Genomic DNA, 24,762 nt, shown 5'->3' on the forward strand with positions numbered 1-24,762 from the left:
CTGCTTTTTAGTGCCACTAACTTATCCTGGAAGGGCAGGTTTTGCTGAAAAGGTAAAACCTGGGAATACTGGTTGAAGGATTCAGAACATTCATTTTGCCAATCTTTGCCTTAGAATAGATAAGGAGACTGAGGTCCAAACACGAAGTTCATGACTTATCCAGGGACCTGGTCTTCAGAATTCTGACCAAATTAGGCCTCTTCATAAGTAGTTCAGAACTAGGTTTCGTAGAGCTTCCCATTTTTGTGGATGGAAATTAGTTTGACTGTCCTACCAGTAATCTCTCTGAGAGGTCTTTGGTGCCAGACTGCGAGCCTGGTGCCCTGCATGACCTTCCTGCCTTGGTCTCCTATCTGCAGAACAGGGATGATAACTGTGTTGTTAGGGCTGCTGGGAAGATTCAATGGACTAATACAAGTGATGTGCTGAGTGCACACCCAGCACATGGTAATGCTGGCTGCCATTATTATTTGATGATAGGAAGCTTATCTCTTATCGACTTAAATCACACATCTACCTTTCTAGTACCTGAAAGGGGATCAACAAATACTTACAGTGTTCAGTACAAAAGGCCACTTTATACCACTTAGGATTTATATCCTAAGGCATTTATGTGTTTTAGGAAATTGATATCAAGATGTTTTGCCTTTAATCTTTTCCAGATTGTTACAGAAAGACTGATCCATGACTTGTCAAGCTTCATGTTAGGGACTCTGCAGCATTAAAAGTAAGACAGCAGCAGAAATTCCACCCCAGGAGTTTGCCATCTAATCCATAGGAATGTAGTCACAGAAGAGTGGAAAGAGAGCTGATCTAATGCAACACAAGCATCTTTAGAAAGAATTTTTTAAAAATTTACTCTAACTGCCCTTTCTAAACATTCTGACAATAATCAGAGTCTTAGTCCAGGCCAGAATTAAAAAGCTTTGTCAGGTTTTCAAGTTTGTAAGTCCTGCATATTGCAATAAATGTAAGAATTTTAAACAGGCAAATTTCATGTGAAATTTTAAAAACTAGGGACTGGTTTGCTTTCAGAATGTCTTTGAAGATCAGTCCAGTTTCCACAAGGTCCAAACAGGATTAGGTGGGGCACTCATAGTGAGGCCCTACAGAGTACAGCCATAGCTCCCAAACCACAATGAGAGCCTTTCTGATCCAGATGAGGGTAGTTCTATTGGAATGCAAGGGACAGAAATATCTCACTCCCCTCACGACAGAGCTGGTATCAGAGATGTTTGTTTTCCTTTCCTGGTTTCCCAGGCAATCAGACGTGGGAGGTAAGCAACAAACTAATGACGAAGTGAGATGGTACGCTTGTAACCATCAGAAAATGGATCAGAAATGGATCAGAAAATGAATTGCATGCTTCAAAATATATCAGTAAACCCCCTCTTCCTCCCCATCCCACTGAGGCTTAATCACTAATTTTGAACAGCAAATTATATCACTGCGATTCTCTCGTATTACAAACAGAAACCATCTCACTCTCATGGAATTCAGTATTTTGGAGCTATTCTACAACCTGTGGCTTGAGAAGCAGGGGCCATTTACTTTGAATAACCTTTCATGTTCTTCTATGTGGCCCACCTCCACTTATCAGGCCCGCTTTCCTCAGCAAGCCTATCCTGGCCCTTGCAGCCCAATCAGTGATCTCTAACACCTAAATCGCAGACGGATAGAACATGAAAGCATAGGTAAACTGGTGGCATGGGTCAGGCACAGTGATGTGATTGTCCTATGCCTCTAAACAAACCTGAGCCCTCAGAAGGGAATCATGACTTCTCCACACAGACTGATGACACATGGCATTCTATTAATAGTGCAGGTCAAAAATGATTCTTAAGGCCCACAGAGGAAGAAAAACCTGCTTACCTCTGTCAGTGTTTTCTTTGTTTCATTGTATCTGGCTTGTAGGTTGGTATGATTTGTCTGCAGCTGTAAGTGAAAGACAGAAGACATCTGCTCTCATTTGATTCTTACAACATAGATATGGGTGATATCCCCATTTCACAGATGAGGAAATGGAAGCTTAGAAAGATTTAAACTGAGCAAACATGGGAATTTTAGAAAGGTCGCCAACAACAAATGAAGAAAACAACATATATAATTAGTATCAACTACATGTTAGTAGATATACTAGGTATTCTGCATAAATCCTATCACTGAACCTTATATTCAATGGAAGAGACATTAACTTTGTTTTACAGATGAGGAAATAAAGATTCAGAAGGGTTAAGTTACTTGACTAAAGCTTTATAGCTCATAAGTGATAGAGCCTGGATTAACATTCAGATCTAACTTTTCTATATGGCTACAATGAATTCAGTTAACCAACTTGCCCATTCACAGAATACAAACTGCATTTCAGCACTCAAGACTCTAGCACAGGATATGGCTGGCAAATAACACAAGATTGAAGAAAGGATTCAGGACTTCAACACTAACAGAAAAAAATGAATTACCTTTACGTTCAAAGTTACATAAATTGTAAACTTGCATCTCAAAAATGTCATTTCCCTTTTTCTTACTAAAAGACAGTCTTGTGCTGTCTATAAACCTTTAGAGATCTGAAAACACTCCATTAAAAGTTCAAAGGGTTTGTACATTTCGACTTTGGAAAAGGGGAAGTGGCAGAAAATCATCACCAGACTCTCTTACCTGTGTACAGATTAACAATGAGATATTTTAGCCTCTATCTCAAAACTAAGTAGCCTGTCCCATCCTTGAGCCTGTACGGAACTTATTGAGAACTATGTCATCTTCAGAAATCACTCCACCTCAATCGTACCTCCAATTACCAGTCTTCAGACTGATGAATGGTTACACTTCAACAAGGCCTACCAGGAAGCCAACTCCAGTAGAGAGCAGAAGTGATGAAGGAGGGAAGCAGGTGGGCTCTGGCTGCTCCCTTTGCAAGGACAGCCATCTATGCAATGAGAGCTTTTATTAACCTGTTTGTGTAACTGGTAGGTGAGAGTATTTCTGGAGAAAGTTTTTTGTTTTTTTCCCTCTGGAAATCCTAGTGATTTAACTCTTGATGCTCTTTGGGGCTCCAGGAAGAGGTCTTGGCACTTTCCCACCTGCTTCACCCACCTTCCTGCCGACTTCTCACCCCTGTACCAACCTACCCATCTGACATTTAGCCAATGCTCTGCTCAAATGAGGTGAGTGGGAGGAGACTACGAACATGACACACAGTCTTTGCCCTCAAGGAGCTGGACTAGTAAACTGGGGATTCGAGTATGAGAAGAGCAGCAGCTGAGACAGGCCCAGGGGATGCCCAAGGAAACAGTCCCCTTACTCATTAGGAATTCAAAGGTGGTTTCACCAACAGACTCATACAAGCTGGATCTTGGCAGGGAAGCAGATGTGTGCAAAGATTGGAAGACTCATCTCCTCTCTAATTAACTCCTAAGTGTTTTTCTCTTCTCCTCATCTGACCACGTTTTCTTAAGTAGGAAATGTCCTAGGAGCTAGGCTCAGCTTTCACCCTGCTGCGGTCCTCCATGATTCTCCTTCCCCCTCACAATTCAGCTGCTGGTTCATTCTTTCTTTCTTGATTCCTCTTTCTTTTCTCAGTCTCCGGTGTCTCCTCAGCTACCTATATGAGTGACACTGCAGTTCTGTCCCATTGCAGCACGATCCCTGTTGGACCGTGAGATGTCCTCTACTCCTTCTCTTGCTTTTATCCCTCCCCCATTTCTCTGTTGGGCTAAGACTTTCTCCAGGGTTCTTGTCACTAAGGCCACAGGTCCATCTTGGTTGCTTTCCCCCTGCATTACACCTTGTAGAAGAGGTTCTTACACTTAAAGTTTCAATTCTCTCATATACTATTGGTAGAAAAGTAAACTGGTAAAATAATGAATAATTTGACAGTTTTGATACAGTAATTCCACTTTCTAAAATCTATCTTAAGGAAATATTTTATATTTGCACAAAGAAGATGGCATAAAGATATTGTGGAAACATATATTTGCAATTGGGAAAAATCTACATATCCATGAATGGGGGACAAGTTAATAAATTACGGTACATACATACTATGTTGCAATATGCAGTCATTAGAAGGAATGACGTAGATCTATATGTTCAAATCTTGGTTCCACTGCTAATAAGCTGCGTGACCACAGGAAAATTACTTCATTCTCTGTGTCCCAGTCTCCTATTTGTAAACTGAGGATAGTCTACAATCATACCAACCTGAACGCACCCAATCTCATTTGATCTTGGAAGCTAAGCAGGGTCAGGCCTGGTTAGTACTTGGATGGAAGAAGGTAGTAACAGTAACTTCTTCATAAGGATGTTGTAAGAACTGAATGAGTTAATTTTAAAAATACCTTGTAATTACTCAGTAAAAAAGTTATTAGTTATTATTATTTCTGAGAGAATTCTGTAATAGAATAAGTGAAAACAAATTCAACTTTGTAACTAGGCAACCCACTGTCCCCAGGTGAATGGACATATATATAAATGCTTGCAAAGGCCTAGAAAATAAAGGCTGGCTTTAAGAAGTGGAGCATTTTTATTTTTATATAGTTCTATACCATTTGATTTATTTACAGTAAGCTTTTATGATCTTTATAATTAAAAATATAGTTGAAGCATTTAAAAACTGATAGAAAAATATGTGTTTAGCACACCTACACACACACAGTTCTATATGCTTTTGCAATTGTGACTTGCTAGTCAGTGCACACCAAGAAGTATAAGGTGGACCCACAGGGCCAGATGAGGTGGCTAGGGAGGCAGTCGAGGAAAGAGAGAATGGAAGGAGCTGGGGTTGAAGCTCTAAAGACCTGGTTCTTACACAAAAGGCTTGCTGTTAGGATTGTTGTTTGTTGCCCATCTGATTTCTGACAGATAGAACCAGACAATACTAGAAGATGAAAAAATTCTGTAGATCAGCTAGCCTAGAGGTGAGCAAGCTTTTGTAGCAGGGCAAATTTAGGGACAGTAACAAAGTTTAGGGGCTTCATATTTTTTTTTGATAGAACATTCCAAATTAAAATGGGCAGAGCAAGTTACCTAGAAAAAAATGTATTCTTACAGCTCTAATCACTGTTTGGGAAAAATGTTTATGAAAATGTTGATGTTGCCCTGGCCAGCCTGGCTTAGTGGTGAGACGGTCCGCTCCTGAACCACAGGGTTGCAGGTTTGATTCTCGGTCAAGGGCACGTACCTGGGTTGGAAATCAGGGAGTGTGTGGGAGGCAACCAATCAATGTGTCTCTTTCACATCGATGTTTCTCTCTCTCTCCCGCCCCCCCAACCCTCTTCCATTCTAAGAGTTAATGGAAAAATATCCTCAGATGAGGATTAGCAAAAAACAAAACAAAACAAAAATGTTGATGTTAGTTTTGAATTTTTACAAAACATTCACGTCTAGGCTCATTTGGAAACACCGTCATCTTTGGTTTCTTATATTTGCATAAAACTTCGGTTCATAAAAAGTGCATGTCTGTTTATATTTTCATCTCATCCTTGAAGCAATCTCTCTAGGCACAAGTTTACCATCATCTGAGACCCCTAACTCAAATGTGCTCTGTGACCCTGGGCACATCTCTGCCTCCCTACCTCACTGTCCTCACCCAGCTGGCCTAGCTACATAGGCAGGGTTTATTGCACATGCCGGTCATCTTCAATAACACTGACCACTGCAATAATGAGCACTGTCCTTCACTGACAGCCTGCTACATGCTAGGCAGTATGCCTGAAAAGTAATAGGCTCTTGGTAAACAGGTTCAGAGAGGCTTGCCCTTTCAGTTGGACTAAGAATGTGCCAGGACTGCCACTGGAACAAGGCACAGCATTCCTTCTCTCCAAGTTGAGAGAGGAGTTAAAAGAAAACATGTACTCATGCTGAGAAAATCTGGCTCACAGGGTCTGTAATATCCTGAAAATGATCCTTCCTCAGAAGGTAAAGACATTCTGATGGATAAAGCCTCATCCTTGATTTATGCTCATTCTGTTCTGTGGTGAGTTCTTTTTAAACCAATTACTTTCAGGTTCTTTTCACTGGGAAGAGTCAGTAGTAAAGATAATACTTTCTGTCCCGGCTAGTGTGGCTCAGTGGTTGAGCATCCACCTATGAACCAGGAGGTCATGGTTCGATTCCTGGTCATACCGGGGTTGTAGGTTTGATCCCCAGTAGGGGGTGTGCAGGAGGCAGCCGATCAATGACCCTCTCATCATTGATGTTTCTCTCTCTGTCTCTGTCTCCCTTCCTTTCCCTCTGAAATCAATAAAAACGTATTAAAAAAAAAAAGATAATACTTTCTGTGCTGAAAATTAAAATACCTAAACAAATTATCAAATGAAAACTAAATCACAGTCCACCTTGGAATCCTTACTTGCTTATGATCAGAGCATTTTGTAAAACCAACCTACTGTCTGTTCAGCTGTGGAACAAATTCTAATAGAACAAATTCAATCAAAGAAATGACTGGGCAGGACCATTTGATATAGTACTATCTTTTGAATATATGGGATTTGAAAAGATGAAAAATATACAAGTTCAAAATGCCAACTGGCACCCATTTTTAGAAAATCAACTGTTATAGGAACTACTGGTGAACTGTTCTTTAGAAAGCCATATTCATTCCCATTATCTTCTGCTACATGTATTTTTCTAATTAATTAAATATTATTGCCAAGCAACTGAAGCATGTAACATTTTGTCTTCTAATGACTGTTCCTGAGTCAAACTCTCCAGCTTCCTTTTATGTCTACTTTTCAAGGTGAATACATGAAGGTCTTTCTAAAACAGTTCCATCAGTCATCAAGTATCACAGAATGCCATCTCAAAGCTCTCTTAAAAATGATCTGGTTTTCTCCATTTCCCCTATCACCTCTAGTCAAAGCCACCAAAAGTTCATGTCTGGACTATTGGGTCAGCCTCCTAATGGTTCTCCCTAGACCCCTTCTCACCCAAATCCAATTAATTCATGCTCCCACAGCAAACAGAATGGTCTTTGAAACATGCAAATCTGATATTGCTATTCTCCTACTTAATGTCCTTCTAACGTCCTTAACATGACCTCAGAGGTCTAGTCTGATCACACTCTGCTGACCGGCTGCCTCACTCATGACTCTCCAGCCACAAAGCAGAAGTTGGCCAATACTCTTCCTCTCCCAAGTCTTAGTTCATGTTGTTGCCTAAGTACTCATCAAAGCCCCACACTTCCCATACAGACTTCCTGCCCAGCCATCTATCCAGCTGCAGTCCTCTGTGACTCAAGATCAGGTCAGGTCTCTCATCAGATCTCTCTAGCCTTCTCCTTTAAGCACTTATCACAGCTGTAACTGAATGAGGTGTGTGAACGGTTTAGTGTACGTCTCCCATTACTACCTGAAGATCCTTGAAAGCAGGATCATAGCTTGTTCTTCACTCATCCCTATAGCCTAGTTTAGCTCTAGCACACAGAAGTACTGAGCACATATTTGTGAACAAATGCTACTCTTGACCTATGGTATCCTTCCAGAATACAGGTTGGCAAATCTCTTCTGTAAAGGGCCAGATAATAAATATTTTAGGTTTTGTAGGCCATGTGGTCTCTGCTGCACCTAGTCAACTCTACCCCTGGGGCTTGAAAGTAGCCACAGGAAATATGCAAACATACAGGTATACATGTATTCCAAAAAAACTTTACTTACAAAAACAAGTGGAGGCTGGGTTGGCACAAGGGCTATAGTATGTAGACCCCTGTTCTGGAACTTCCTTTGACCATTCTACCACAAAAGTCTTAACTCCTTCCCCAAATTTTCCCTTCCTGAAGAATGGTTTCATTTCACATAAATAAAATTATAAAAAGAAAACACCAACCTCTTCCAGATGTTTGGTCTTCTGCAGAATCTGCTTGTTTAAGGAACTGACTTTCCGACGATGAAGTTGGGAAGTTCCTAATTTTTCTGGACTTTCTTCAGCTGATAGCTCAGACTGCTGTGGAAAACAGGGAGGGCAAATCCAAAGGACTTAATTAGTCCACCTGGGCTCTCATAAGACAGCTCAGTCTGGGCAGGGCACCACTGGCTTTGGTGCAGACCCAGGTCCAGAGAAGATGACTCTGGCACGATGATCAATCCCCGTCAATGGGATCTGCATTCCTGGCAGAGGGAGTGGCAAGTGGAGAAGCATAGGAATATGTAACCATGGTTACACTGATGTCATAAAGGCAATAATAGGGCATCATCAAAGGGTCTTAAAAAGAGGAAGAACATCGTTACATTAACATCTTCATAATACCATTCTGGAGTTATCAAGAATGATGAATTGATTCACTTTCATAAAGAATTATAAGCATATGGTTAAACAGTTTAACCATTCAGAAGCACTTACAATGAAAAGCAACAGTCTCCCAACTTATTTCTTCCCATCCTGGGGCACTTTTAACCATTTCTTATTTCTCTTTTTCTGGTGCTCACAGAGCATAGGTTTGAGAGGGATAGAAGTTGCTGACAGAGGCCAGTAGGAAATTCCTGAAATTATACACATGAGGAGGGGATGGAGAAGAAAGTTTGGACAGGATACAGAGACTGTCAGGACTGGAAGTAAGGAAGAGAGTTATGAATCAGGTGATGGGGTGAACACAGCAACATTACTGAGAAATCACACAAAGAAAGAAGCAGCCTGGTGTAGGTACTAAATACAAACACAAGCCTCAAGATCCCAGTGAGAAACCCTCCAAAAAGAAACAAAAAGGTTCACCTTGTTGTAATAGGTTTACTTGGAATGCTTGTTGGACTATCATAGATAGCTCTATTAAACAGTTAAATGCCCGTTTTAACCACATTTCCTTTTTTACTGGAAGCATCCCAATTCCAAGCAAATCACTGATTTTAAGCCCAAGTATAACAAAACAATTTGGGTATTTGACTTTCCCTGTATGTTTTAACAGTGTTCATGGGCTTGAAAGTCTGGGAGATTCACCCATGGGGAGAAAAAATGGGGAAGTGAGGAGGAGAAATTGGATGGCACAGTCATCATTTATTTTGGCTAAGGACTTCTTTGAGTAATTCAGCAGCATTATTAACAGATGATGAGTTTTTTTTGTTCCTTAACAACTCTAGATATGGAAGGAAACAACCAGCAGGATATGGCTGCATAAAATAGTAATGAACATCATTTTCTATCTTGTGGGCTGGTAGGCCATAAAGGAAGTAGAAAAACTAAGCATCTGGTTTTGTAACATATCTAGCCTTGAAACCTGGCATTTTGGAAAATGTCAAGCGACATATCCCAGATCATCTGGAATTGGCATTACCTTTTAAAGATGCAATTAAACACATCAAGATATCCACAACCTGGAGTCTGGGGGAAAAGAAGTGTTTCTGAAGATTATCTGAATACAAAAAAGGGGAGGGGGAAGACCAGTCCTCAATTTCCAAATCACTTGTCAGAAACGGAATTATAATTAACTAATTATATCTGTTTTACTTTGCACCACCCTAAACTGTTATTAATTTGGTCACTTTTGTCTGCTATATATTTGGTAGCTTTTTTCTTATAGATAATTTCAGATTTAGGTTTTAACATCCAATTTACATTCCCTGACCCTGATTTCTAAAGAGTCACTGGAATAGCCTCAAAGCATTTTACTGTACGAGTAGAATCACATAAGCCTTCTATCTCATGATTTATTGACATTTGAAACAGAATTAATTCCCCATTCATAGGACCTACCCCACATGGTATGTCTCTATGTTTGATGTTTGGATTATTTTAAGTACCCTCATCTCCTCCAGCTGCCCGTCTGGCTTTGGAGGAGACCAAGCTGTGGGCAGGCAGGCTCTGGGGGATCAGTGTCTCACTCACCTCCCAGATTTCTCCAGTGTGAAGGAGTGAGCACACACTCATTCAGCACTATTCTGCACCTTGGGCATGGAATGGATGATGTCTCCAACTCTTAGCAGGTTTTTCAACTGATTTCATGGGCAAGGTTCCCAGAGAATGAAAACTGCATTTCCCGCCCAGCTTTGCTTTAAAATGATGACCTTTTTTTTCTTTAAATGTATCTTTATTGTTGAAAGTACTACAGATGTCCTCTTTTTTCCCCAACTGACCCCTCCCCTGCCCCTAGTCCCCCACCCCAGATCCAGGCCCTCACCTATGACTTTTGACTTCACTTCCAAGAACTCTTCCATAGAGGAAAACCAGTAGCTATTTTATATGTCTGGAAACATTTCCAGGCTGGCCTTTCTTTTTGTCTCTCTGGCTAGCTTTTTTTCTCTTTTATGTATCTATCTATTTGCAAAATTTTAGCCATGTGGTCCCACAAGACACTTTCAGGGGGGTCTTCAAGGTTAAAATCCTTTTCATAATAATATTAAGATAACATTTTTTTCCATTCTCATGATTTTACAGTGAAATTTTCCAGATGTTACATGATGCATGATAACATACATTGCATGTATTACTGCCATTTGTAATTAATACATAAGCTATTGGGATCTCAGTAATTTTCAAGAGTTCTAAAAGGTCCTGAAACTAAAAATTTTGAGAGCCACTACATTCACCTAAGAGGTCTGACTCACTTGGAAGTTATGTATTGGCCCCAATTGTTGACTGGGATAGCCTCATTAGCACTGAGTTCCAATAAATGGAATGGGCCCACCATCATTTATATAACACCCAGAGGGGAAAGTTCTTTCTGATTCTACTCTTTTTACTAGACTGGCGATTCAGAGAACCATATAAGCAGAGAGAAAATACTTGTAATGCACAGAAGGACTCAAAGTATCTATACAAATGTACTATTACATCTCGTTAATGATATAATATGTTCTCAGCAAATACAGGCTTTCAAAAATCCTTTCTCTTATTGCTAGGTAGCAATTCTCACCGCTCTGTGGAGTCCCTTAAATTTGTATCTGCAAAGCATTAATGTACACTAATATCGAGATAGTAAGTGCCATTTCCATATCTGACATTTCTCCAGCTGAATTAAAATGAATAATATGCAATGAACAGGCCCACAGTGCATATAAATTTGTGAATTTCTTCCATTTGCTTTTGAGCCTAGAGATGGTGCTATGCAAACTGCTTTGTTTAATGGGAAGTTATTTTTGCACTGAAAAATAATTTATTCCAGAGCTGAACTGCAAAGAGTCCTTAACCTACTCAACGGAAAGCTTACTGCTCTATTTTTCAAACATACTTTTAATTAAGCAATCTAAGTTTTTCATTTCTTTCAAATATCCTCTACACAACCAAAAGCATGAGACTGATGAAGGCAGAAACGGGTTTTTAAAGCAGTATGTCTCATTTGACATTCTGTTCCCCCAGAGTCACAGTGGGAAGAACACTGAAGATGACCAAGTTGGATCTTGAAGGATCACACAAAATTGTCCAGGTGGAGAATAGGAAAGAGAGCTTTTCAGTAATTCCTTGACAGAAAAAATTTTAAATCCTGGAGCATCTTAACTGATTTCTACTTGAAAGTTGCAACATCTCTCAAAAAATACCAACCATGTACAAATATTCCATTGTGTTTACACTAGAGTGAGGGCTAAAGTACCAATCTAATTTTGTTCAACAATTTCAGATTAAGAACGTGCTTTCAAAACCACAACATGGATTTGATGACCTCTAATGCAAATTAGAAGTCATCAAATGTTTTCTAATAACTGATATATATGCACAACTTCTATTCCCAGGGGAATCAGATTTAAATGTCATTCAGTAGTATTAGCCCGGTTCAAAATAGTAAATTCCTCAGAGAAACAAAAAATGATTACTTTAGCTAAAACTATATACTTTCATAATGAAAGAGACCCAAAAGGTTATCTACATAACCACCTTCTTTTTAATACAGAAATCTCTCTTATATCACCACCCTCCCTTCCCAAAATATGGTCACTAAGCTGTCAGTAATAAAGATCCCTATCTCAGGAGGTTGCCCAAAATTCTCTACTGAATGGGTGAACTTCAGTTTCTCACATCTTGATGAACCCTCCTATTAAAAACAAGTAAACAGTAAATATAAAATATTTATTTTTAATCTTTTAAAAAATCTATAAGTAGCAAGAATGAACAAAATCCTGGAAGGCCAAAAAGCTGGTGAAAGTGGAAACACAGGAAAGTGCGTGTAACCACTGAAGTTGGCTTTTTTCTTGAGTGTATTTGCCAAAACCAGGTGATCGCAACCTTGGATTTTTAAAATTCAACACCTGCTGTGCATAAACCTTGATACAGGTGTAAGTGGAACAGGAAAAATATCTGCAGTGAGATTTTGTAACAACAGATTGGTCCACTTTTGGATATGCAATCTAAATTTACACACTACCTAGATGGTCTAAAACCCCACAAATCAAGACTGTAAGTACAACAGACTTGGACTGGGATGTCCCCAGGTGTTTGCCAGAAGCAAAAGCAAATCCACTACGGAAGAACAGAGATTCAACTCTAGGCCTCAAAGAATTTCTACAGATAAATTTCTATGGAATATGAACTCAGTCAAAAGTCAAAAGTGCACACAAAGTCAAAGTATCATGAGCAAAAGCTAGTAGAAGCAGACAGCAAAATCTGGCCTGCAAAAATTCAAACAAGTACCCACCGCTTCCTCCCTGAAGCAGCAGAGATTAAGTGTAACCACTCTTTCACAGTTCAATTTTTATCCAGAAGACCACAGCTCTTTCCTTTTTCCTTTTTATAACAAGATATCAGTATCCTTTGCCATCTTAGCCGTTATTCTCTGGACATACCCTAGCTCATAAGTGACCTTTTCAAGTACTCCAGATGGAGTCAGAACTGCAGATAGGATGGGATCATCCATCCACTTTCCCTGATCTACACTCTGCTTCCACTAATAAAACCAGATACATAAACATTCTTTTCAATATTCTTGACTCCCACTAATGCAATCCCATAAATTTCAAAGCCACATTCATGTAACTGCTGAATCCAAGGCACAGCTCTGGGTCCCCAGGTAAGAACAGAGCATCCCTGCCAGAATGTACTTAATATTTAGGAAGTGTGAAAAAAAATCCAAAACCTTTCACTTTCATCTCCAGGACCTGCTGTCCGGTTAGAAAGCATCCTTATCAAATCCTGAATTGGCATGACTGATTTTTCAGAAACTAAATAAAATAGTTCACATTTATCTTTAAAAAATGAATTTATTGCCCAGCTGGCATGGCTGAGTGGTTGAACACTGACCTATGATCCAGGAGATCCCGGTTCAATTCCAGGTCAGGGCACATGCCCGGGCTGCAGGCTCAATCCCCAGGGGGGCAGTGCAGGAGGCGATCAATGACTCTCTCCCTCTCCCTTCCTCTTACTGAAATCAATTTAAAAAATTTGTAAAAATGAAAAAAAATGCATTTATTGGTTTGAACTCATAATTTCAATCTGAGACATTTCTGAATACTGATTCTATTTTCCAATGTACTCGCCACCTTTTCTTTTCTAGCTTTAAATGATGTTCAAATCCGACAAAACAAGTCCTATGTCTTTATCCAAAGTGTTAAGACTCTGAAAGGTACAGGCTGTGCTATGAAGCTTGAGACAACTCCACCAGGTTGACAATTCTTTAGAAATACCATTCTCCTGCTGTTATTTCCTGTGTATCTCATTATTCACTCAGAATTTAGGAAATCTTGAAGCTGTTTGGAAATGCAAACATATTTAACACGATTTTCTGCAGATTTATTGAGTTCCTTAATCTCTAAATTCTGATTACAGTTTTAAGCCTCACTCCCTACCTTCCTTGGTTTAGTTCAACTAACCTCACTCAGGCACTATTAAGTGTGGGGCACAGCAGAAGGCGGGGTGGGTGCGGAGAGACACAGACCTTCCCCGGGCCTTCTGTCTGGTCAGAAGCCAACTCATTCATAAAGAGGGCTGCATCCTCCACCTTCTCCCCAAGCCGAAACTGCGCCACAGGGAAAGAGTTCTCAAAGCTCTTTTCCCCCTTCTCCCTTCCTTCCTTTCTTCCTTCCTCCAACAAATGTTTATGATAAACTGATCTCAGCCCTTGCTAACAGCAAGCATCCTAGTCCTGGGAGACAGGCAGACAAATGAGATGGCACATTGTGAGCAGCGCTGTGAGGGAGACAAGGAGCGGATCCACACCCCACCGAGGAGCCTATCTGCATGGCTGCTGGGCGAGTCTCCAGCCTCTCAGTCACCATTAGCCTCTACTGAGTACTGCTCATACGTTAGGCAACAGAGACGCAGAGATGAAACTCCTGGCCCTCTAGAAGTACACAGATTTAGGACATGACTTGCCTAACACCTGTGACCTTATGTGAAGAAAGAGTCTAGAAAGAAGGGGTAAAAAATCCACCCCTGCTCTCACCCTCCTGATCCCAACCTGGGTTTCCCCATCTGGGGCCACAGCAAGAGGTTTCCAAGAGGTCAACTCCTCCTTTTCCCCACATTGCTTCCCGCACTCCATATGCCAGACCTGATAGGAAATGGTAAAACTGTTCTCTGGGGTGTAGTCAGATGATGGGATTAGAAATATTCACATCTAAGCTTATTAGAAATGACCCTGATTCCAGCTCAGGCCTGATTCTCTAATTAAGTAGCCAGGGCTTGCTGGTTACTAAGCTTCCCATGACCTTCTGATCCAGGTGAGGTCCCTGGGGTGTGGTTATCTTTACTCAGTCCCTAGCCCTCTTAAACAATTCTTTAACATTTCACCTCTAGTGGATAAAAGTTTTATAAGTCATCTACTCTGCCTAATTATTAATAGGAAAAAAAGTTCAATATCAACTATACCAACCACTTTTCTTTGGGCACATACTGACATTTCAAATGGCAACACACACCAAATAACAAGTGGCATCCACCTGAGATCACACAGATGATATTATTCTGTAATTTATTTTTTTGGGTTGACTGACTCCTAACCAGGAGCTCCTCAGGACAGTATGCATGTCTCACTCACAAATGTATCCCTGCCCTACACCTGACACTGCCTGGGAGACAGCACACGCTCAATAGATGTCTGCTGAAAAAAGAAATCATCCCATCTAGAGGGTCAATTCTGCCAGTTCTTTGGCAGAAAAGAAATCAAGCTAGAGCCCTGGCTGGGTGGCTCAGTTGGTTGGAGGGTCATACACCAAAAGGTTGTGGGTTTGTTTCCTGGTCAGGGAACATACCTAGGTTGTGGGTTTGATCCTTGGTCAGGGTGCATATGGGAGAAAACTGATCGATGTTTCTCTCTCACATCAATGTTTCTCTCTCTTTCCCACTTCTCTCTAAAAAAACAGATCCTTGAGGATTAATTTAAAAAAAAAGAAATCAAGCTGAAGACTTAAAATACCCCAAAATTACACAATTCTCTTTATAAATGTTTGAGAAGTCTTCATAACACTAATTGAAAAAATAAAACCAAGGTAGAGGAAAAAAACAACAATAAGGCAGCTCCCTCGAGAGGGCAGATGACATAAGGTAGTTCTCAGACCCCCAGTGGATGCCAGAAACCACAGATAGTACCAAAGCCTATATATTTCATGTTTTTTCCTATACATACATGTGATGCTTATAATTTATAAATTAGGCACAGTAAGAGGTTAACAACAAGTAATAAAAAAAATAATAATAATTTTAACAATACTGTTATAATACTGTTTCAAGTAACTGAAACCAAGGAAAGTGAAATTGTATTAAACAATAGATTCTTTTGGGTCAATTTCATCCAATTTAGTTAGACAAATCTCCTGAGGACTTACTATGGACAAAGGCTTACAGAGGTGCTAGCCGTCATGAGTGCCCAGAATCCTTTGGTTTCCTAACAGCAATCCCCTCCTTTGCGGAATCACCATCTTGCACTTTTTCATTTCAGAGGAGCTGCCAATCAGGAGGCTGGCCACCTGGCCCCACAACTGCCTCAGGGAGAGATACCTGAGCCATGTCATCCGGAAGAGAGTCCTTCCTTAGAATTTTGCACAGATGCGGGGAGGATGCTGTAAGACTGGAACAGTCTGTGGTGTGATCACCAAGGTGCTAACAGAGAGATAAAGTGAAGCAAGGGCAAAGAAATACTATAACAAGGCCTTTGGAGCACCCATGCTCCTTCCAGATTGCTGAGAAAGGCTCCCTTTTGCTTTTATCACCACTCATGGAAGAGTTTCTATCACTTGCAGCCAAAGGGTACTATAAAGTAAACTGTCCAGGTCAGTAAGTGTCAGAACTCTGTCACTCACTGTCACTCTACTGGTTGCACCATAAAGTATAATAAAAATCATCATGGTACAGGGGGACAAAAACCTACTCTAATCAAATATGGTTGTCTGCATTTTCCAGAAGCCTTCTTTCCTTTCTGTTTTTATATGCATATCCCTTACCACACCCTGGCCATTAGCGCTCTGTGGCTATACCCAGCTCTAATGACCTGAGTTGCCCCAGGTGCCTCCGGAAAGGTATCATTTCAAGACAAAGTATAGGCTTCCAATGAACTACATATTTTAATGTAGTATTTTCTGGATATAAAAGCCACCCACACCCCCCAAAGAGAAATTTCCACAGCTTGCAACAGTGTAGGTGTGACTGTGTATGAGTGCCTGGGCTGCACCATTTTTATTTTTGTTTCTGTAGTTAGTTCCCAACATGACCTGGCCTCTTCTCTCCATTTAGTCCAAGGTATGCTGTCAGATGGTTGGAGTCTAAAGAGGCCCTTTCGCTGTGAAGCCTGGAAGGCAGGCATGAGGGATGGCAAAGGAGGCCTTCTCCACTTCCCCCCCACAGAGGTTTCATGTGAGACAGTCCTGTATACAAACCTGGAACTATAAGCTACATGGTGCTGACCAAGTTACTTAACACTCTGACCTTTAGTATCTTCATCTAAAAAATGGATATAATATCAAAAGCTTATGCACTGAGCACCAACACTGTCAGGTCCTTGGCAAGGCTCGAGGTTATAGAGAAATGTAGTTCACATACACATAAACAGAAGGTTTCAGTTGCATATGGGTCAGTGTAATGATGGAGACAGGCAGAGGATTATAAACAAGGAGACAGAACACTGTTCTTATAATTAAGTAAGATGATAGTACACAAAGTACCAGGCACAGAAAAGAAACTCATGATAAATTCTTCTGATTCCGCAAGACAGATCTCTGCCTCTAGATCAACAAAATGTTCTAAGATTCTGTCTCAGGGAGATATTGACCAAGGAATGATTTGGTTAAAGTGGCCAAAATGGTACGGTTGATTAGTATGTAGCATTAGGGAGAGTCCCTTCCTGTACTTCTAGGGACCCTGCACCTTCCCTGGCCTAGCTTCCTTCCCTTTCTACTGGCTCAAGTTAGTGGGGGACAGTAGAGTAGAAGTAGCTTTTGGACAGTCAGTCTTTTTAGTTTTCTGTAAATCAGAGTAATAGACCCTCCCTCCCTGTGAAAATAAATGCTAAGACACAGTGGGCATATCAGTGGGGCCTCATCTAGCACACTCTGAGAAGGGTGTTACCCTATGGAAACAAAGGGAGACACTGCTCCCTGGCCGCGGCCAACTGACAATCATGAATTATATATCTGGAAGCTTCTTCACATTCCTCTTTCCTGATGCTTTGCAGGAACCATATTAAATCGAGTTACGTATCTCAGAAACTTGCTTTGAAACATGGATTATTTATCATATTACACTGTTCTAAGACCCTTTGAACTTTACAAATAAAAGAGAAGCCTGCCCATATCTATTTTTCACCTCATGTTTATATCCCAGTGCCTGTTGACTTTCTAAACACTTGTGCCAGGTAGGCTGTTCGATTCATTCCCTGGTCACAAAATAATTTTCATACTTTCACCCTTCCAAAACTATCTTGCCCCTTTTCTTCACTAAGCAAAAATCTATCTTGATCTCAGGCTAATCTGGATTTCTTTTAAGTACTACTGATAGCTTCCCTCCTGGACATTCCTCAATCCCATCTCTACTTCCAAGGGTTTCATAACTGAGACCCTGAAGGCAGGGGTACGGATTTTAGATAAACTATCAGTGCCTGGTTTTAGCCCAATTCATGGCAGTAAGATTAAAGAGAAAAGTTAACACATTGTGGTAGGCAATCCTAAAATAGCCCCATAATCTCTGCCCTCCTAGTGTTCAGGCCTTTATGTAGTAACTCCCCCTGAATCTGGGTGGGACCTGTGACTTGCTTCTAACCAACAGAATACAGCAAAGGCCATGGGATGTATGTGACTACAGGTATGTAACTGTGTTACATGAAACTGTAATGTGTCTTGTAAGGAAGTGCTCTCCCTTGCTGGCTTTGATGAAGCAAGTGACAATGTTGGGGAGGCCCACGTGGCAAGGAACTGAAGGCAGCTTCCAGCTGACAGCGAGCAAGAACTGATGCTGCCAACAACCACATGAGCTCAGAAGTGAATCCTTCCCCAGTTGAGCCTGAGATGAGACTACAACCCTAGGTAGCACCTCTACTGCAACCTGGTGAGAGTCTAAAACAAAGAACCCTGCTTTTGTTCAGCTGTTCCCAACTGCTGACCCACACAAACTATGTGATAATAAATGTGTGTTCTTTTAGCCACTACATTTGTGATAATATTGTTATGTAGCAATAGGTAACTAAATAGACAAAAAATAGAGAAAGAGAAAAGCAGCCCAATGTCTGAGAGCTAACCTCAGCAAAGTCCTGCTGCTGCTGGCGCTGGACTGTACTTACATTAGGCCTTGGTGTTAAACATAAACAATTCCAAAAAAAATCAACATCAAACAAGGTCATGAAGATAGAGGCAAAACACAACCTTTCTGTAATCATGTCTGAACATGGACAAAAACTTGAATATTGTTCAAATCCCCCAAATGACTAAACATCCCCCTATATTGGCTAATATAAGTAAACAGCTTTAACCTTGGTTCAGTCTGCATCTTATATATTAGATTTATTTAGATGCCATTCATTGAATTGCCCTTCCTAAAGCATCCAACACAGAGCAAAGCCCTACTTTCTTGAATTTCCCCCTAAATCACCTAAAACAAGCCTAAATCTCATAAGTCTTTTCTAATGCCCTCTTACTGCGACGCTATACAGTTCCCCACTGGTGTGTGGCCTCTCCTGCTATAACCAGCAATAAACTTGTCAACTTGTTCAACTACAGGTGTGTTCCTAGTGGTCTTTGGCCCTTTTATACAGTTACAACTTATTTGTAAGGCAACACAGGAGTTATAACCCAATCATCAATTCCTAGGAAACCTTTTAGCAGAAACTATCTGCTCAGATTTTACAACACTATTATCTACAATGGCACCAGAAACAACTTAAAAGACTAACAATAGGGAAATGTTTGATGACTTGTGTGGTATCAACATATGGATTATCTAGTATTCAAATAATCATGAAGGCTAAAACAGAGAATGTTTAGGATTTGATGAGACAAAAAAATACAGACTATAAAAATGCAAGTGAAGGTTACCATTAGCTGAACAGCTATAATGTGCCAGGCACTATTTTAGGCATTGTGTTCACACTTCACATAATCTTCACAATACCCTCCCAGGAAAGTAATAATATTCCCATTTTGCAGATGAAGATACTAGGGCAAGCAGAGGTTAAATAAATTAGCCATTATCTCATAGCTGGGAGTAGAAAAGACAGGTATGAACCAAGACATGACTCTAAATGCTGTGTTTTCAACTACAGAGCTCCATCTCTCTTAGACATACATGATGACTGCAACTAGGTACAACTATGGTATTAGGGACAAACACTGGAAGATAATGCACATATGAAATAACTGATATGGGATTAGGATTAAAGGCAATTTAATTTTAAAAATTATCATCTTTAATGCTATATGATCTACTCAATGCAAACAACACAGATAATCAAGCAATGAACTCTTGACCTCCAATTCTCTCTGAGAAGTTAATTATGTATGTCTTCGGAAAGAGACCTGTCCAAAACTACTAATTTCATTCTTTTCTGACCTTCTGACCAAGACAGTGAGTAAGCTGGTTTTGACTACCTGGCAGCAGGGTTCTCTTGTTTCCGCCTCCCCCACCCCCACCCAGTTTAATGCTTCTTAACATAGGTTTTTTAATCCAACTTTCAGAGACTCCAAAGTGTCCTCTATTTCAATTTACAACATAGGAGAGGTGACAGTGGTCATAATGCCATCTGAGGTTTGCACAGAAAAGACCTTAGGTTATCCTAAAGGTACTCAAGTAGAACATCCTCAAGTCTTTTGAATTTATTTGGTTGGAGGTGACCATCTGTTGTGTTTACATCAGACTAGAACTCCCAGATTATAGACGACATCCCTTCCCAATTACATCATCTGTGTAACAACTTCAGAAGAATATTTATTGCACAGAGATTGGAGCAGAACTAATTTTTTGTCAAGGTTTCTGAGACAGGGAAAGCAAAGCTGGAAGCTTCAACAGACATCAACGTTTTAGGGGGGCCCAATGAGTATGGTGGGGAAGGAAGGATATGAAACAATGCCCGGTAAATCTGATTTTACTGATACTACATCTCAGCCAGAGCAGAATCAGTTATGTGCAAAATGATTAATCACCGTCTCCCTGAGATATTCAAGGTCCTGCTGCCTATTCTCAGCATGAAAAAAATCTAACACTGAAATATGGCTTTCAGGCTTCGTTCATTCTATATCCTTTTAATAAAGTGGAACAAAAAATTTTGCCTTGGGCTTGGCTGAGTTATGGGGTTTATCTCCTAAGTGGCAAAGCTCCATTCCTCAGCCCAATCACCAAACTGAGCCCAAGTCATAAGTGGCCTGGTAGAGAAGGAAAAATGCCTGTGCTGTACCTCAGGTATCGATTTATCAGATGCAGTAATTGCTCTGAGAGACAGGTTTTCTCTTTACATTTATAGAAAAATAGGCACTGTAAAGAAAATTAATTTAGCTAATGGGCAAATGCTGGCTTTGTGTGACGTACATGTTTTTGACAAACGTGGCTAATGAATTACAACCTGCCTCCATCACTGCTGGAGCAGGGTGTAGAGAAAGAGCACAAGTCCTTGGGGCGTTACCTGAGGAAAAGACTCCAGCTGAGCCCCCACGTACCTTCTCTGCGTACTCAGACACAATCTGCTTGATCTCAGCTGAGCAGAGTCCCACGATCTGGCCCACGGAGCTTGCTGTTAGACGGCTCTGCAATCACAGGGAAGGTGTGTTCTCAAGGCCATATCTTGTCTTTCACAGAACTGGAAAATCTAACACTCTGAGTATTACAGCAAAATAGATAATATACCCAGGGTAGAAAATAATCTGGATTTTGTTTATGTATTTATCAACAAGGAAGAAAAAAAACAAACCTTGGGACAAATGTGAAGCCACCTCTCCACCTCCTGAGTCATTTAGCTAACTGGGCCAGATTCTCTCAGGATCCTGGGTACCTCTGGAAAATCATTCTTCATCCTTTCTGTCCCATCCCAAGGTCTTTCTTCCTAAGGGTTACTACATAAAGCCTGCAGAGAACTTCATGGACTTAGGACCCAGAGAAAAAAGAAGTATAAATGGGAGAAAAAAAGCAATCCTAAAACTCCTAAAATATCTCTACTACAGGCCTTTCCTGCTCCCCAAAGAAACTATCCTTTCAAAACCTTTGGTTAAACCTTCTGGAGAGGCCTTGAGTTCTGATAAGACCAACTCTAAATCTGGTATTCTATTTTCTACCTAGGCGGTATAGGAAGGAAACAGAAGACAACGGTTCCTTTGGCATGGGGTGTAACTTGTGGTTATGGAGAGGCAGGGCAGAACCATGGCTCTTCCACTGAGGCCCATACAGTACTGTCCCAACAGTGACACCCTGCCTTCACAAGGGTCTCTCAAGTCTTCTTCCTACAGGTTCCCATGGAAAGCAACATTATAAAAAGCTTCCCAAAAGAAAGATCCCTAGGAAACAGGAAACACTGAGTGCTGAAAAGACAGGGCTCTGAAGATGGTCCCTCCGGGAAGAGGGCCCCACAGAGCCAAGCAGGTTGGTTCCAAGACCCCATCTCTGCAACATGCCCTCCCTGCTGACCACTCCCACCTCACCTCCTCATTTGCCATGGCAGTCATCTTGGTCATCAGTGACTGAATACGCTGCTAAGAGAGGAATGGAGAGAAGTAGCAGTGAGCGGATTAGGCCACATAAGACTTATGCAATATGTCTAAACAGGTCTTTGGAACCCAAGGGTTGTTGTACTTGACCTCATTTTATGGTGAGTTTCATGAGAGGGGATAAAAGGAAACTGGAAAGGGTGTAAAAGGCCAACTAATAGCAGCTGGCTATGAGTGCACCTGGCCAGTCTGGAAAGCTAGAGGTGAAAGTGAAGTTTCTCCCCAAATGATTTAAACAGAAACCTCAGGGGACCTACATGGGCCACACACCTCTTCAGCAGCTTGAAGCTCATCTTCCTCATGAGCATCAGCTTTTTCTGCAGCTGAGAGCCCTGTGGGAAGTACCGTTTTCTTGTCCTCAGCCTGAAAGGGAAGATGCAAAAATAGCTGAGCGTCGGAGTTGGAGAACAGACAACATTGCAAAGAGGCATGAGACTGTGAAAAAACACACACACAGATCTGAAGAGCCAAATCAGTCCCTGAGAAAGAATGGAAAATCCAGAGACCTGAGCTTCCATTCCAACTGCAGAACAAGCAGGTCGAGTTTCATGCCCTGGCCAATGCCTGTTCTCATTACTGAACTGTTTGCTGATTAAATCCCTACCAGGTCATGCACATTTGCCAGACTTATCCTTGTAAGTCTAATTTAATGCCTTCAGAAGCAGGTCACTGCCTAAAGGAGTGTTTTTCAAACTGCCAATTGAGACCTATTAGTGAGAAATGAAAATAATTTAGGTGTGACAAGCACCTAAACAAATTAAATAAAAATTACAGAAAAGAACATATCAGAATGCTTCGTAGGCAGTCAAGGGTTAAGTATTGCTTTGTGAAACCTGAAGTCAACAAAGTTTGAAAACCACTGGCCTAAAGGATAAAATTCTAAGCTGCTTCACCTGCTGATCGAGCTCCATGTTCAGCATCTAGTCTCAGGCTCTAAATGTACCACACCACACTCAAGATACCTGGATTAACTACTGTTCCTCAAACATGGGCTGCGAGTCTTGAATTCTTGGTTTTAATTCCATCTCTGCCATCCACCAGCTGGGTGACCTCAGGCTTACCTTCTCTGGATATCAGGGTCTTCTAGGGTTTAAAGGGAGGACTGGTCTCAAACACCCTTCTCAGATTACCCCAATTCTAGAATGTTTTTCTATAACAAGTCTACAACTAACTATGGGGAACACCTTGAGGACCCAACTGCTGGGTAAATCTACAGTATTTGAACAAGGCTTCTAGTTCAAATGTGCCACCTGACAGAAAAATGGTAAGATAAGCCTGATGTGAATACTCTTTCATGGGCAATTCATGATTTTTCTCGATCATAATCAAACTGCCTTATTTCAGAATATAGTCATACGCATAAACATTCTTTTCATACTTAAATTATGTATCAAATTAAATACATGCATCAAATTCTTATATACTAGATGCCACATGACATACTTAAATCCAGAAAATACCTTGTTTTGGAGGAAATGACTGTTTAGTTGAATAAAAACAAAAATGTGGAAAAAATAAGTAATGAGAAAACAAAAAAAGATGTAATCGATGCATGACTGATTGCTAATGAAATAATAACAATTAGATGTTTACTATGTATTGGATCATTCTAAGTCTTTTACATGTTAATCTCCACAACAATGCTGCAAGGTAGTACACAATTACTACCCCCATTTTATAGATGCTGTTAATTAAGGCACAAGAATATTGTCCAAAGTCACAGCGAGAAGGGATGAAGTTAGTAATTGAAACCAGCAAGTCTGGCTTTAGAACATATGGTCCTAGTCACTGTCAGGGCTCTCTGATGACTGAGACAACAATTGCCACAGGAATCAGAGGGAGGCTAGGGTCAGGGAGGGTCTCCTGAAAGAAAAACTGAAGGATGCGGAGCCTAGACAGAGGGAAAAGTGGAAGGAGAATAATAGGAGTGGTGTTTCATTCAAGAAAATGTGGGAATCAGTGAGGAATCAGAAAAAAAGATTAACAGACCTCAAGCAGTAGGACTCAACTTTTTAAGAAGTCACTGAATACTTTAGTTAGCACTTTATTATTTAAAAGGCAGTGGTTAAGGGTACAGGCTTTGATGTCACACAGACCTGGATTCAGATTCTTATTATGGCACTTAAGGAGCTGTGTGATCTTGGACAAATCACTGAGCCTCTCTGGGCCTCAGCTTTCTGACCTGAAAAACAGGAATAAGTTTCTTCCTCTGAGTTGTTCAGAGGAGTAAGTGAAAAAACACATGCGGAGCTCTGAACAAAGGGCCTGTAACACAGTAAAGTTCTGGCACTGTAAGACTTATACGCATGCCCCGCTGCTGACATTAAAGACCGTTAACAAATACATAAATGAAGAAAAATCTTTTGAGACTGCTTTGTGAAGTTAGAAAAACCCATCTTGACTTACCTGATTTTCCCACCTCATTATTATTATTATTATTATTTTTTAATATCTTTATTGATTTCAGAGAGAGGAAAGGAGAGGGAGAGAGAGAGACAGAAACATCAATGATGAGTCACTGATCGAGCCCGCCACCCGGGCATGTGCCCTGACCGGGAATCGAACCCTGATCACCTGGATCCCAGGTTGACGCTCAACTGCTGAGCTACGCCGGGCGGGGCCCCACCTCATTATCTTAATACAGGGCAGGCCTGTAATTTATGGCTGTGTTCTATCTCACTGCAGCATTCTGTTCACAGCTGTCTAGGGTCCCCTCACTCGAGGAGTGCTCAGGGCCCTG

General features: G+C 40.8%; 1 protein-coding gene across 3 annotated transcripts in view; it reads right to left on the reverse strand.

Moving 5' to 3' along the window:
- CCDC93 (CCC complex scaffolding subunit CCDC93) overlaps window positions 1–24,762 on the reverse strand; it is an 81,709-nt gene that overhangs the window by 24,801 nt on the left and 32,146 nt on the right. Inside the window, exons 9-13 of one of the 3 annotated variants that reach the window (XM_087819901.1) lie at window positions 22,293–22,385; window positions 21,957–22,004; window positions 20,982–21,068; window positions 7,822–7,938; window positions 1,873–1,935 (exon numbers count right to left, since the gene is read on the reverse strand). In XM_087819901.1, coding sequence (XP_087676027.1) covers window positions 1,873–1,935; window positions 7,822–7,938; window positions 20,982–21,068; window positions 21,957–22,004; window positions 22,293–22,385 — 408 coding nt within the window. Of the gene's footprint in view, window positions 1–1,872; window positions 1,936–7,821; window positions 7,939–20,981; window positions 21,069–21,956; window positions 22,008–22,292; window positions 22,386–24,762 lie in introns of all 3 variants that reach the window. The other 2 variants (XM_087819900.1, XM_087819899.1) reach the window with 2 other exon arrangements.

The sequence above is a fragment of the Miniopterus natalensis genome, chromosome 8 (genome assembly GCF_054644295.1).
Source record: "Miniopterus natalensis isolate mMinNat1 chromosome 8, mMinNat1.hap1, whole genome shotgun sequence".
Taxonomy (NCBI): Eukaryota; Metazoa; Chordata; class Mammalia; order Chiroptera; family Miniopteridae; genus Miniopterus; species Miniopterus natalensis.